Below are 15,503 nucleotides of genomic sequence, written 5' to 3' on the forward strand. Positions count from 1 at the left end.
AGGCTTGCAACCCACCAGAAGGGATAGGAAGTGTCACTGACTCCCCCCTCCCCCAAAATCACCACCACCAGTGTTCCTTATTAAGTACAACAGACAGGCAACAGTAAATTCTTCTATAATGATTTTTCACCAGTAGATCTCAAAGCACCATCAAAAATAAGGATCTTTACCCTCCTCATTTTGCAGATGGGGAGATTAAACTGCCCACATTCACCTAGGATAGAGAGCAAATGTAACACCCCCCCCCCCCCTCTTCCTTCAACATTTTCTCATCCTGAAAACCTCCATTTTAAAAAAAAGCCAAAAACACTTTTTGAAATTTGGGAGCAGAGCGAGGAAAAGCAACTGTAGCTTGGAAAAAAAATCTAAAGTTCAAGTCCCACTACATAGGAACATCGGCTCATAGCAAATTTAAGCTACAAAACCAAAAGCAGACTAATATATGCTGCCCTCTTGTGGCTTACTGATGCAAAGCAGCAGCTATGTCTCCACACCAGAAACAAGGTTTAGTGAAAAATGTAACTCAAAATCCAACCATTTTAGGTTCTTCCCTGAACCGGAAGCAGTTTTAGATTGACCAAGGAAACTTTTTTTCCCAGGTCATTCTCAGCTGCAGGTGTTAAGGACAGTACAAACCTGTGACTTGGTTTTGACTTCCACTTCTGGAGACCTGGCCTCCAACCCTAGCTTAAGTCAAGAGTTTTGGTGGGTTCCATCCTAGCCTCTACTTGTGTGCATCAAGAAGGAACTACAGAATTTGTTAATGCTGAGAGGTTGGAGTTCCATGGTAACAGACTGTTGCAGGTGAGCATGGAGGTGCAGTGGTAGAACATGGAAGGGGGGAGGAATGGGGGTGAAACAAACCACAGCAATCCAGATACACCAAGGATTTAATTTCTCTAAACTTTATTGGCACTGAAGGAAGAACAGGACATGGACTTTAACAAATTCCTCCAAATGAAAGTGTTTTGATACCAAGGTTCTTTTTGTGGTTAGCCACATGGGCCAATGAGTTACCTCACAAGCCCCAAAGGACTGCTGTTTTAATATAACCAAAAATAAAAAAAAAGTTTGGTCAAAAATGTGTAGACATAATTTACAGCAACAAAAAACAAAGGCAGGCAAACACTTCATAGGATAACCCCCCTGAAGAGGATACTATATATCCAAGTAGTAAACAAACTGGGGGAGGGGGACAAGAAAAAAAACTCAATGTATTGTAACAAATAAAAAAATGTGTCTAGAAATCTCACCATAATACTGAAAGCTTCTTACATTAATTTCCTTGCAAAATATCATCTCTTTACAATACAGTATACATTTTCAAAGGATGAGGGGACTATAAACATCTCCTCCTCCCACGATTAATATTTTCTAATTGTGCATAGCTAGAAAGACTGAAATCAAATATCATTAGATACCACTGGAATATATAATACTGGTAGGAAAGGGCACAGCTGAAACAACTACATGAGGAGTTAGGTGGACTCACTGGTATGAACTGTTCTATTCCTATATTGGACCATTTGACATTAGAACATGACAAAAAACAGAAGTCACGTCAACATAACAGGAGTTCAGCAGTGTTCCGTGACCAATCACAACAGAAAGGTTTAATGGTTTATTATTTGAACAAACATACTCCAGGCACTGTGCATTCTCTCATTAAGGAAACTGTTAAAGATGCAATAAAAGGCTTTTAAAAAAAGCCAGTAGTTGTCACAGAGAGCAGAACCGCTGAGAACCAGGTTTAAAGCACCAGAAGTGAAGTTTAATTGTTTGTTCTCCCAGTAATGACTCAAATAGAATCAATGCCAATAACTCTTCAGTAAAGAAATATGCAAATAAGTTCTGACAAGTTTAACTACAATCTTGTTTGTAACTTTCAAAGCACTGGGGTGTTTTGTGAGTTTTTTTGGTTGATGGAAAGTTTCCCCTCTCCCTCCCCTCCTAAAGGCACATCGTGTCTGGGGACAAAAAAAGTGCTTCAAAAATGCATGTACTGGACATTTGGAAGGATCTACGTTAGGTTATACCACCAGAGGTCCATTTGGTCATGGTTCGCATGGACCTCCGTGCAAACAAACTGATATTGTGTCTAGAATCACTTTTCGATGAAGTGGTTTCAAGCAGCACAAGGGATTCCTGGAGGAAATACTGCAGGCCTGTATTAACACTTGACTTTTTTTGGCACTCTTCTCTCCACACCACTAACATTCCACTGTGCCGCTTCTACTTCACCTTAGTAGAAGGAGTTTGAGTTTTGAGGAGTTCTAGTGTAAGTTTTCTGGTATTTTCTTTATACCACAAATAACGGTGGCATTATATGGATGAGAAGGGGGTGGGAAGCTCCCACAGGGCTGAAGTTGCATAGATTTTGGAACATGCCAAGCAAGAATACATTACCAGCCAGGCTGAAGGCTGCAAATTTAAGTAGCAACAGGCTAAGCGATGATGGGAAGAGCAGGGGAGAGGAGGAGTCCATTTAGGTGGATGCAAATTTTAAAAGGGCTCTTCTAAAACTGGAGCATTTTCCCTCATTCTCTTCTACAAAGAATCAAGGCCATGTCCAAGTCAACCCTGACCATACATGGTTATTTCCTGCCAAGTGGTACACAGAATCCTCTCCAACATGGACAGGAATGCATAACAAATCCATTTGGATGACAGGACTTGTTGGAAAGTACAACAGTAACAGTAACAGCTAGCTCAGGACCATGTCACCTCATCACTAGGGACAGAAACGTCTGTTCTCAGGGCCACAAAAGACAATATCATTCCAAGGGGAGGACAGAGGTTTGAGTTAGGAATGAAGTGTGCTGCTATCATTTGATAATTAAGATGGCAGTAGGAGAAGAAGATTCCATTTAGGACAGACAGCTAGCAAGGTATCTTTTCTTCCCAACCACAAGAGATGGCAGGGAGGGATGGAGGGCAGAAGGCGCTGACCTGTAACAGATGAACCAGATGTGAAATGAAAAGCCTTAGGTCACTGATTAGTTTCAACTAGGAAAAATAACTATGAAGACACCTTATTAAAACCCTAAACTACAGTATATATCTGTGCACAAGTCATAAGGCACCAATGATTTAGGATAAAAAGGCCTTTTCTGGAAGTTACCTGCATGAGAGGAATAAATGCATCATAATCAGACAGTCAGTCAGTCATGATTTTTGGTGGCTACATTTTCATTTGGTTAGAGCTACTTAATTTTTACATTTCTCCTCCCACTCTTGCATATTAGCCTATTCCTTTAGAATTCTAGTTGGGGTCACTAGTGGAAGTGAAAGCCCCTCTGCTACTGCTTGCCATTGGCACAAAAAATGGCAATGAACAAGAATTATTGTTGAGGAGGAACCCCTCTCCTCACTGACTAGAGAATTTACTGCTCCAAAACAAGTTGCTTTAATGGAAATGCCCAGATCACTCCAAAGGACTCAGGAATAGGAAACTGAAAGCTTCATAACTAAAAAGAAGTCTGATGGATCCACAAGAAGTTTTAACACTGACAGTTCAGATTTGTTTGGCTTGCTCAAATTCAGGGAGCAGAAAAAGCTTTGGTCTTTTACAAATAACGTTTATACTTTACTTCCAACCCTTCTTCACTCAAATCCTCTTCCCCTATACCCCACCCCGCAACTCAATTAAAATCAAACGCTTGCATTAAAGCAGCAATCTTAGCCCCTAGCTACTCAATTCTAATACTGAAGTACTGTTGTAAGGCATGTGTGTCAGACTGCTGACTTTTACCATATGTAACTCAGTGGAAGTATCTGGTTGCATCTCCTCCCAGTGGACCCTGGGAGCAATGCAATTATTTCAGTGAACAGTACAAAGCTATGTGCAATTGAGACTTTACCCAGCTAAGCAAAAATAATTTCAGATTTGGAGTCCTGTTTCCCCCCCCCCCCCCCCCAAGACAACATGGATATTTTGTTTGTTCCTCTGTTGCTGAACTGCAGAGACTGCACGAAACTTGATAAATAAAGACCATGGTCACTCTTCTGTAGTGGTTCCAGCGCAGCACGATTACACGTGAATGATGGGAGAGGACGAGAAAGAGGGGAGAGTACAGGGACTGCAGGTGCAGGAGAGTTTACATGGACTCAAACTCATCAATGCGCTGCTTAGTATTGCCCTGCCGGATCTGGCGGAGGGTCTTGTACTTGTCACGGCCCTGCCGCATGTTCTCAGCGTGGATCATGTCATTGGCTGTCTTCTTAGTTTCATCCCGGGCATTTGCCAGCTCTGAGGTAAGAGCCTGTAGATGGGAGAAAGACAGAAGTAGGGTTACAAGCCAGCACATGCCACAGCCTTGAGCTGTAGGATCAGCAAGAGGTAAAGTGGGCCTTAGTCCCAAAAGATCGCTATCCTTTGAGATGGAAAACCCTGTGCCTACCTAATCTACTATTTTCTCACCCCCAATATTTACAGTGTAGGAGGTGTGATGTTATCACACCCTTTGCTCACAAGTCTAGGTTTTACCTAGTGTATGAGGAAGGCTGGACTAAAGTTAGGCATAACATTACATAGGAAAAGGTGACAACACAGGCTCCAAAAAAATGTGGCCCCTGGGGCTCTCACAAGGGATTTTTCCCATGGGGGGGTAGGGGTTGGAGAAGACAAATAGCAAGATATTTATTTAAATAGTGAACAAAATGGCAAACCCCTTGCTATTAGCAAGGCACTGCAGATTCCAGCCACCTTTCTAGCTTCGCCACAGCACAGTGCAGTAACATTTCTGCCCTGGTCTGCAGGTGAAGGAGCCTAGACAGCCAGTAAGTGATTCACAGCTGGACACACGCCACCACTTGTTAATTTAGTGCCTGTGAACGGTCACCACGCAGCAGACTGAAGTTCAGTGCAGAGTGTAGGTACAGCACAAATAGCAGGGCAAGCTTTCCCTGTGCTGCTCTCAACAAAGGAGCTTCAAACCTGCCTTTGAGACCACTACTAGGGTTGAGCAGTGCAAGCCAGCTGAGTCAGCCAACAGGGCAGCAGACTGGCACGGACATCTGCTTGACAGGAACTGGACCAAGTCCTTCGTCCTGTTCCAGACAGCGCTGAACAGCTGTCAGATGGACAGCAGGATTCGAGTGGGCAGAGTACATTGGACAGATGCTTTTCTTGGTAATGAGTACTCTTCACTGGTAAGAGGTCTGAATGGTTATCGGATGGGAGTGGGCGGGGGAGGGGCAAATTTCTCCCCCACTCTCTCTATATTTTGCTATGTATTGAACTGATGAGATTGTGGCACCCTACTCTTCAATAGATGTATCTAGCCCCCACTACAGCTGCCTGAGCATGGCAGGGAGGAAGGAAACAGAAGCAGCAGATATCCCTCACCCCACCCTGGCATTACCTTCAAGTGTTTCTGAACCCGTTCGTTCTTCTCCGCCTCAGTGGTGCGATCCTCCTCACTGCGGTCCTTGATGGTGGCATCTGCCTTCAGTTCAGCACTGGCCTCTGCAGCGTTCTCATCCTGTTCATCATCATGCTCGTTCTCAGACTGCATGGGTTCGGTGACATGAGGGGTGCTCATGGCCGTCTTCAGTTCCTCTTTGGTCTTCTCTAGGTCTTCCTGCACAGTCTGAGCCTGCAGGAGGGCAACATCCCTCAGTGGGTTAGGGGAAAGAGACCCATTTCAAAGGCTTCCCTTATAGTCCAAGGGACCCAGAAGAGGGAACATCTGGGTTCAAATGTCTCTTTCAGAATGTCCATAACCCCTTTGGGTGAAGTGCTTTCAAGTGAGAATTCATAGGCTGTCCAGGCACCACCATACACTAGTGGAGCTAGAATATGGCCATCAACCCCAAGGAGTTTCGATAGGTGAGTTATATCCTATTTGCAGTAACTAAAGGCAACTTAGATAATCTGGGCAGCCGTGTGTGTACAAGTACTGCAGAGTTAGGTGTGTGCAGCTGTGCACACATTTGTATGCCTTTTAGGTGTTCAGATACCCAACCTGCACCTGTAAATCCTGCACTATGTATACTCCTACCTTAAACCAGCCCTAGGCATGTGCAACTACATAGTCTGCACACACATTAGGCATGAATAAGGGTGTAAATGTGCCCATCTTTTGGAAGTCTGCCCACAGGATAATTCCCATGTCTGTCCATTTAAGTTGCAAGGTGGACATTTTCTGCTTATTCTTTTGACTATATTCACTTTTGGAACACTGAATGAATTTGTAGCTACATGCAACTACTAGATTTTACCTGCATACGTTGCTCCCACCACTTTTTGAACGAAAAGCTGGTTCTAGCAGGGTGAACCAGGAAATACTGTAATTGGTAAATTGGTAACTGGAGGCAACTGAGCTTTACCACACGTTGGCTTCCCTCCTTTCTGCTGAAGTGTGTTCAGAGTCTTATTTTAAAGAGCTCTCTGCATCCTAAAAGGACTCACGGTTTGGATCATATGATTAATCACATTGACATGGTCAGAGGGTCAGACCAGCCCACAGTAAGAAGAGGAATACTGTGCCAAGCCCAAAGCTACACTTTTGTATTTAGGCTCCACTGATACCTTCTGTTGCCACTCCATGGCTTCACTCTCCTTCTTCTGCCTGGCTATTTCCAGCTGTGAGATTTTGGATGTGAGTTCTGACATCTCAGCTGCCTGTGGAAGTAATAGGTTATTTTTAGTAGGAGAGAAAACCAATTCCCTTCTGATATTAGGACCCTAAAGCCCCAGGAACCTGGAAGTTCCATTTCCACACTGATAAAAGAGGACTAGGACCAACATTGTTAGTTGCCTTATGCCCACCTTGTAGCTGTGGGTCTTGGCTCGGTCTTTCCCTCTTTTTCTTCCCTTAATTCAAGAGTTCTAGAACAAGGCCATGAAGCTGCTCTCTCAGTACCGAGCTTGACTAGTTAGCGCATATATGGACTTTACTAGAAGCTAGTCTCCATTAGTCACTACATACAAAAAGCAGCTCAAATAGAGACCACAGTAAAAAACACCAGCATTTTTCTGAAAAAGGTAATTAAGTTTCTTTAGATAGTAGCTTATGCCCCTGTTACAGCAACAACTGGGCTACATAACTCACCCAGTTTTGAGGCCAGCAGTCTAGAACTCCAGTAAAACCATTCCCCCACTGCTAAGCTTTCAGGAAAGCTGCTTACCAGCTGCTCCTGGGTCTTTTGCTGATCATGGGATGCTTTCAGCAGGGCTTCCTTTGCCTCCTCTGCCTCTTTGCGTTCCTTAGCCAGCTTCTCTGCTTCTTCCTGGGCTCGCTTCCTTTCCTGCTCTAGCTCCAAAGCCCTGCGGGTCTGTTCTTCTAATTCTGAAGCGAGGATAGAAAGTATGAGGCAAAGATGGTCTCTTTCTGATCCTCTGAGCACAGAATAAGTGCAGGAAAGCAAGCTTCCTTCCCCATGAAGGACATATACTTTCCCTTCACCACCAACACAGGAAGGTGGGTAAACAAGTGGGAGTAAATATTGGTGAACAGGACAGTCAGGAATATACTGCATAGACAGCCTGGTTTTGCATTGTCCTACCCCAAATTAAAAAAAGATGTAAAGTTAGCTTCAAATGCCATCGGGTTACTATTAGTTGGAACCATTTGTCTGTACAAAGCACCAGACAACTCAAACTCCTGGTTTTTTTGTTTGTTTTAAACCAAGCAACAAATATACAGCAATTTGCCCTGGCAGCACCACATTTACCACCATTCAAGGGGCTAAGAGTTCAGGAAAAGGACAGGAAAGTCATCTGTGGCAAAGTCTATTGTACCTGCCCATTTGGAAAGGCTTCTTCTGTGGTACCCCATCAGCACCAATTGAACCAGAGCACCAGGTGATTATGTAGCTCAAGGAAGTAAGATGGTTGGTGGGGTGGGTAATTGTGGAATTTATTTTTAATGAAGGCCCTGTAGAACCAGACTATTCCCAGTCTCCCCCAATGCACATTTCGTAATACCTAGTTGAGCTTTCTTGGTTTGCTCCTCAATTTGTCTGAGTCGTTCCATCAGCTCTTCCTTCTCACGCTCAATCTTTTCCTTCTCCTTTTCTGCCAGTTCCCTCTTTTTCTTCTCATTCTCCAGCAGAGCTCTGATTCGGGGAAAAAAGTTACAGTACAGCAGTTAAATCTAAATCACAATTCAAAAGACAACAGTACTTTATTATAGAAGACCCAGGAGCATGCAAACAGCAACTGACTTAGTGAACTTTAGAGACAAGATGGAAGAAGGAACGTCTTCATTGGACCAATTTCTATTGGAGACAAAAGCTTTCACGCTTACAAAGAGCTCTTCTGGTCCTGGGACTGACCCTGACAACACCACTGCAAACATTAGTGAACTGTGTCAGTTAGGTTCTCATTTGTAGAAATTACACAGGTCAATCTACAGCCCTGTTTAGGTCACCTATTTGGACAATCCAGACTAATTTGAAATATAACCTTTAGAGTCATCATTAAGATTCAGAATCATGATATTGATATGATTAGATGTGAAATGCTCTGAATTGCCCAAGGCAGTCCTACACAGGATCTTATATATAAGGAGTGCCATCTACAACATCTCTTTAGGTTTACTGGAGCAGAAAGGAATCTGCTTGATCAGTTTAACAGTGGACTCAAAAACACTAGTTACTCAAGAGTCCTGCAGTACCCACCTCTCCATCTGTTTCTGATGCTTCTCTTCCCGAGCCTGTGCCTTCATCTGCTGCACCTCAATGGTGTCTGGTTTACGTCTGCGCATATAGAGCTCATGGTTCCCCATGCACAGTGCCAGGATTCGCTTGTTAATCCGTAATCGTGGAGCATAGAATACAAAATCCTTGGGACAGATGGGAGACAGCATTAGACTCGTTGCTCCCCAAGCATGCACCAAACATACCTCTGTATCCAATAATAGCCTTGCATAGAAAAGAAAAATGTCAAGTGTCTGAGGGACACTCTGAGGGAGCCCATTTGCAGTAATAAAAACTGATTTCAAACACCTATACCCAGCAGAGACAAGTGTCTGATGACATGGGTCAGGTGCCTTGAATTAGCAGTACTAAACAGTCAGTTTAGATTATGAAGATTGACAGAATTTGTACAGGAGTAAGTATCCCCACAAGCACATTTTGGAGATTACAAGGAGACTATAGTTGGCAGTTTTCCTGGGATTCCCAGTGATATATGGTGCAGTTCAAGTCTCTGGCCTTAGAAAATTCTCAGGGTTTATGTTCTGCTTAGTGCATACCAGAACTGGATTTTCAGTTGTGTGGCTATGCATGCAGTGCAGAAATACTCTAAACTCAGTTAAAGCATTCCTCTATCAAGCCTCAGTGTCTGGTTTTAAGGAAGATTTTCTATGTTCTGAGACATCCTACAAGTTTTTAAGGTTTTATGGATCATATAAGAATGACACCCTTACTATTTCTATTCAACTAGAATTGTAATGTTCTGGCAGACATGTGAAGAACCAGGTTTCCTCTTATGCCAGAAAAAGGGGAAGAAATGGATCTTCATTGTGTGAATGAGGTACAACAGCTGCAAGGTGGTTTCCAAGCAGCAGTAACTTCATCCAGGGAAGGAAAGTAGAAGATATAAATTGGTACATGGGGAAGCCAAAGAGATAGAGCTTGATTTCATTTTCTCCTGAACTGGAGAGATTAGAAATGCATTCTACTTTGGATTTTTCCAGAGTGAATGGGATTTGTTTGGGTTATCAGAAATAGTAAAATTTGTCCTTGCACTTCAACAAGAGATTATCTCAATGTAAGGCAGCCTGTCACCAAATCAGAAGTGGACAACTATACAAAATGACTATTGTATAAACCCCCTTCCCCTACAAACCCATCTACCCACTTACTACTATTAAGCTTGCTCTGCAATGCTGGAGGTATCACTTTGGGAACATGTGGATGCCTTATACCAACAGGAAGTACTGGAATTGACTAGACTGGTTTTATTTAAAATGTGTAAAAAAGATGTAGAGCTCAACTCTACATATAAAATGCTAAAGATTTATAGTGTTTGAGTACTGTTTCTTACTGGTGCTTTCTTGTCAATGGGCTTGATAACAAACTTCTTGTCATTGAATGAGATATTCCTGATCTCACTCCAAGGGAATCCAATTTTTGGTGTTAACCTGCAATAATGAAGAAAGGAGGAGTTTTTAGTAAAAGTTACCCCAAGCGGTCTCAAATTCTTAGTCTAATTCTGGGCTGGAAATCTCACCCAAACTGGCTCTCAGAGTATTTCAGTACTTCCCAATTCCAGCCAATGCCAGAAACAAGAGTGAAGAGGCATGTTAAAAAAAAACAAAATATAAGAGCAGGAGTTGACAGCTTTTCAATCCCTCTCCCCCATTAGAGAAAGTGAGGCCAGGTCTACACTACACAAACTTATCTGTGAGAAATCCACACCTGAGCAATGTAGTTATACTAACCTAACCCCTGGTATAGACAACATTGTGTCAGCAGGAGAGCTTCTCCTGCTGACATAGCTACTGCCTCTTGGAGATGGATTAACTTCACTGACAGGATCAGCTCTCCCACTGTAGGAGTGTCTTCACTTAAGTGTTACAGTGGCACAGCTGCAGCGTTTTCAAAATAGACCTGCCTTAAGATTTGAAGGCTGTCTTTAAGCAATCCCTATTTAATGGGATTTGATCAATGCCTAATTTCAGTTTGTCCTATCCACCCCATGACTGTGAACAGCTTTTTTTTATATCAACTTTACTTATGCAGGAGATCCAAAGTACTGGATCACAAGGTTTATGTTGATGTCATCGCCAAGAGCCACATGAGGACGTGGCTTGGAGGAGTTTGCACAGACTGCATATAGCATCATCCCAACAAACTGAACCACCTTCCTATGTAGCTGAGTGAGGAACAGCTATTTGTTCCAAAAACCGGATTCTTAAAAGTATTCCTTTGCTTTGGAGAAGGAAGTTTGTGTTAGCTGTATATGCACAGTGGAATGAAGGGTCACTAGAGAGGGGGCAGTGAACTTAGAGATGTCCTTTTGTTACCTGTCGTTCTGCTCATAAATGTTGAGTCCGAGAGCATCAACACCTAGCCAGAGTTCAGAGCCCTTCTTATTCTTAATGCTGAAGTAGTTCACGCCATACATTTCTAGATCCTGTGCAATTTTCAGGTACTCCAAGATGGCATCTTCCCTAAGAATGCAAAGGAGAGCAGATATTCATATTTGAAACCAGATAAGCCAAAAATTGAGAATTTATGCCTTCTAGATTGGTTAGTGGCAACTAGTCTAACACGTCAGAGCATGACAACGCAGAGAGGATTTTTTAAACTAAGGGCTTGGCGAAAGCCAAGAGGAGCACATGGTTCAGGTGGGATGTCTCCATTAAAGGGGGAACTATGTCCTAGTAAAGAGATCGTAGAGAAGCTAATAAGGACCAGACAAATGTTAAAAAAAGTCCCATTTAAATAAAATTAAGGCAAGCAATTGAACATTGATAATATACTTGTGCTTATATACACAAACTCTAGCAGTCTAAATACTAATATGGATGAACTAGAGTGAGTGGCATTACATGAGGATATTGATAGAATAGGCATTGTGGAAACTTGATGGAAGGAGGATAATTAATGGGATCCAGTAATACCAAGGTACAAAATATACAGGAATGAAAGTAGGTCATGCTGGTGTGGGAATGACACTATGTGAGAGAGAGTCAAAGTAAAAGTCCTAAAATGACCCAAACTGTCTCTATAGAGAGTCTATGGTAAATTCCATGCCTGAACAATAAGGATAGCAGTCTATACCACTAGTCTCCTGACCACGATGATGAAATGCTTAGGGAGATTAGAGATGCTACAAAAGGCAGGAAACAATAATAATGGGTGATTTCAACTATCCCCATGACTAGGCATTGTCACCTCAGGAAGGGTTGCAGAGATACAATTTCTACACACATTAAATAACTTTCTTGGAGCAGCTGGTGCTGTAACCTAGGGGTTCTCAACCTCTCTTTCTTTCTTTCTGAGCCCCCCCCCCCCCCAATTGCTATAAGTTGTGGCACAAGTGGACCGTGGGGTTCTAATTTTCTGCATATAAAAGCCAGGGCCAGCATTAGTGGGTAGCAAACAGGGCAGTTGCCTGGGACTGCATCCCACAGGGGACCCCAAAACTTGAGCAACTTAGCTTTGTGTTTTCAGCCCCAGGTGCCAGGGCTCAGGACTTTGGGCTTCAGCCCCATGAGGTGGGACTTCAGCTTTCTGCCCTGGGCTCCAATGAGTTTAACACTGGCGCTGCTGGGTGGACCACCTGAAACCTTCTCATGGCCCCCTGTTTGAGAACCACTGCTGTAACTCACAAAAGGAGGGGCAATTCTTGATTTAGTCCTAAATTGACCACTGGAGCTGGTCCAAGAGGTGACTATAACTGAAGTACTCACTAATAGTGACCATAATGTAATTAAGTTGAACATTCTTGGTGGGGACAAGGAGTACTAAATGCTACTATAGTGGTTGTGGTTTTTTTTTTAAACTTCAAAAAGGGGAAGGATACAAGCTTCCTCACTTTTGTTAAATGGAAATTAATAGGGTGAAAAGCCTGCAAGCTGCATGGAAACCATTTAAAAACAAACACACACACACACTACAGGCTCAAACTAAATGTATATCGCAAATAAAAAAAATAAGACAAATCACCACACCACCATGGCTAAACAGAGTAAAGGTGGTGGTTGGGAAGACATCCCTTAGAAAGTTTGGAACTCAAATCCTACTGAGAAATAGAGAAGTATAAACCCTGGCAACCAAGTGTAAAGGCAGGCCAAGAAAGAATTTGAAGACACAAACAGCAGAAAAAAAATTTTTTTTTTTTTTTTTTTTTTTTTTGGTTTAAGTACATCAGAAGCAGGAAACCTGCCAAAGTCAGTCGGGCCACTGGACAACTGACATGTTAAAGGAGCACTCAAGACAAGGCCATTGTGGAGAAGCTAAATAATTCTTTGAAGTCTTGAAGTCTCTGGCAGATCCCCACACCCAAACCATTCTTTTTAAGAGAAAAATCTGAGCAACTGTCCCAGATTAAGGTGTCAATAGAAATATAGTTTTGGAACAAACTGACAAGTTAAGCAGTGATAAGTTTAACTTGTCAGGCTCAATGGGTAGTGATCAATGGCTCCATATCTAGTTGGCAACTGGTATCAAGTGGAGTGCCCCAAGGGTCGGTCCTCGGGCCAGTTTTGGTCAATATCTTCATAAACGATCTGGAGGATGGTGTGGATTGCACCCTCAGCAAGTTTGCAGATGACACTAAACTGGGAGGAGAGGTAGATACCCTGGAGGGTACGGATAGGATACAGAGGGACCTAGACAAATTAGAGGATTGGGCCAAAAGAAATCTGATGAGGTTCAACAAGGACAAGTGCAGAGCCCTGCACTTAGGACGGAAGAACCCCATGCACCGCTACAGACTAGGGACCGAATGGCTCGGCAGCAGTTCTGCAGAAAAGGACCTAGGGGTTACAGTGGACAAGAAGCTGGACATGAGTCAGCAGTGTGCCCTTGTTGCCAAGAAGGCCAATGGCATTTTGGGATGTACAAGTAGGGGCATTTCCAGCAGATCGAGGGACGTGATCGTTCCCCTCTATTTGACATTGGTGAGGCCTCATCTGGAGTACTGTGTCCAGTTTTGGGCCCCACACTACAAGAAGGATGTGGAAAAATTGGAAAGAGTCCAGCGGAGGGCAACAAAAATGATTAGGGGACTGGAACACATGACTTACGAGGAGAAGCTAAGGGAACTGGGATTGTTTAGTCTGCGGAAGAAAAGAATGAGGGGGGATTTGATAGCTGCTTTCAACTACCTGAAAGAGGGTTCCAAAGAGGATGGATCTAGACTGTTCTCAGTGGTACCAGATGACAGAACAAGGAGTAATGGTCTCAAGTTGCAGTGGGGGAGGTTTAGGTTGGATATTAGGAAAAACTTTCACTAGGAGGGTGGTGAAACACTGGAATGCGTTACCTAGGGAGGTGGTGGAATCTCCTTCCTTAGAAGTTTTTAACGTCAGGCTTGACAAAGCCCTGGCTGGGCTGATTTAGTTGGGGATTGGTCCTGCTCTGGGCAGGGGGTTGGACTAGATGACCTCCTAAGGTCCCTTCCAACCCTGATATTCTATGATTCTAAGTTACTATGACCAAATGGTATTCCCCCAAGAATTCTGAAGGAACTCTTATGCAATTGCAGAACTACTAACTGTGGTACATAACCTATTGCTTAAATCAGCCTCTGTTCCAAAACACCAGAGGGTGGCTAACTTAACTTTTAAAAATGGCTCCAGAGACAATCTTGGCAATTACAGGCTAGGTAAACTTAACTTCAGTACCAGGCAAATTGGTTGTATCTATAACAAACAGAATCAGACACATCCATGAACAGTGCTGGAGAAGAGTCACAGCTTTTGTAAACGGAAATCATGCCTCCATCTACTAGAATTCTTTGAGGGAGTCACACACAGACAAGGGTGAGACAGCAATATAGTGTACTTGGATTTTCAGAAAACCTTTGACAATGTCCCTAAACCTCCAACTGCCAAAAGCTGGGACTGCAAGATGGATGAATCACTCGAAATTGCCCAGTTCTATTCATTCTGTCTGAAGCAGCTGGCACTGGCCACTGTCAGACACTATATGGAGATAGATGGACCACTGGTCTGATCCGGTATGGGTGTTCTTCTAATGCAGCCATTTAGAAAAGTTGAGTTTCACTCTGCTAGGGATATTGTACACTTGCTAGCCAATACTGGCTGAGACAGACAAGATTGTAGTTATTCTTCAGTAAGATGGCTGGAACATTGCTAAGAGGCTTTTGCCCTACGATAAGGTTTGTGTGTAAACAAAAGCTCATCTACAGAAGTAGATACTACCATGTAGTAGGACTATACCAATCTAACCGAGTGAGATCAAACCTTGATCAGTTACCTGAGCATTCCCCGATGTTCCTCATGCCACACTTGGATCCTCTCCTCCCATTGGTCTTTGTTGAGTTTGTGCTGCTCCAGAACTCTAGAAAAGAAAAGAGCAGCAGGATCCTGTCAGTTCGAAAGGCAGCACTACACTGAGACAGGCCACAAGCCTGAGCATATGCAGTGCTGTACAGTCTAAATGTCTCATACACAATATAACAATGCCAACAGAAATTCTATAGTATATGGTGGCCTTATTGGCCAGGGTTGACTCTTAACCCAATTAAATGGTTTAAGACAATTTGGCCTGATGAACACCACTGCTGCATATCCAGACTACAGCGTAATTTGACAGGAGCCCTGAATATTTAGCCAAGTAATGATATCCAGCTTCTCATTTCTTTTACGCCATCATACCCATTTATGAAGTTTAGTGCCAAAATTTACTCTTTGCTCCCCCCTTCTTTTGCTTAGGTATCTTCAGTTCGTTATTCCCAGAAATTTAAGTTTCTACCTGCATTTTTATATGGAATTGCAATGGGCTCTTCAAAATGCAAATTTCCAGGGAGAATAGACAGGGGTGCAGGAAGTGCAACAGCCTTACTCTTATGGAAAGAT

General features: G+C 43.1%; 1 protein-coding gene across 2 annotated transcripts in view; it reads right to left on the reverse strand.

Moving 5' to 3' along the window:
* Positions 1-3,930: 3,930 nt before the first annotated feature.
* The window catches only part of MSN (moesin), a 73,138-nt gene continuing 61,565 nt past the window's right edge, over positions 3,931-15,503 (reverse strand). For both annotated transcript variants that reach the window (XM_074962384.1, XM_074962385.1), the window contains exons 5-13: positions 14,902-14,985; positions 10,977-11,123; positions 9,995-10,091; positions 8,626-8,789; positions 7,931-8,061; positions 7,132-7,292; positions 6,533-6,625; positions 5,364-5,597; positions 3,931-4,262 (exon numbers count right to left, since the gene is read on the reverse strand). In XM_074962384.1, coding sequence (XP_074818485.1) covers positions 4,098-4,262; positions 5,364-5,597; positions 6,533-6,625; positions 7,132-7,292; positions 7,931-8,061; positions 8,626-8,789; positions 9,995-10,091; positions 10,977-11,123; positions 14,902-14,985 — 1,276 coding nt within the window. In that variant the 3' untranslated portion in view covers positions 3,931-4,097. The remainder of the gene's footprint in view (positions 4,263-5,363; positions 5,598-6,532; positions 6,626-7,131; positions 7,293-7,930; positions 8,062-8,625; positions 8,790-9,994; positions 10,092-10,976; positions 11,124-14,901; positions 14,986-15,503) is intronic.

Source organism: Natator depressus, chromosome 9, assembly GCF_965152275.1.
Source record: "Natator depressus isolate rNatDep1 chromosome 9, rNatDep2.hap1, whole genome shotgun sequence".
Taxonomy (NCBI): Eukaryota; Metazoa; Chordata; order Testudines; family Cheloniidae; genus Natator; species Natator depressus.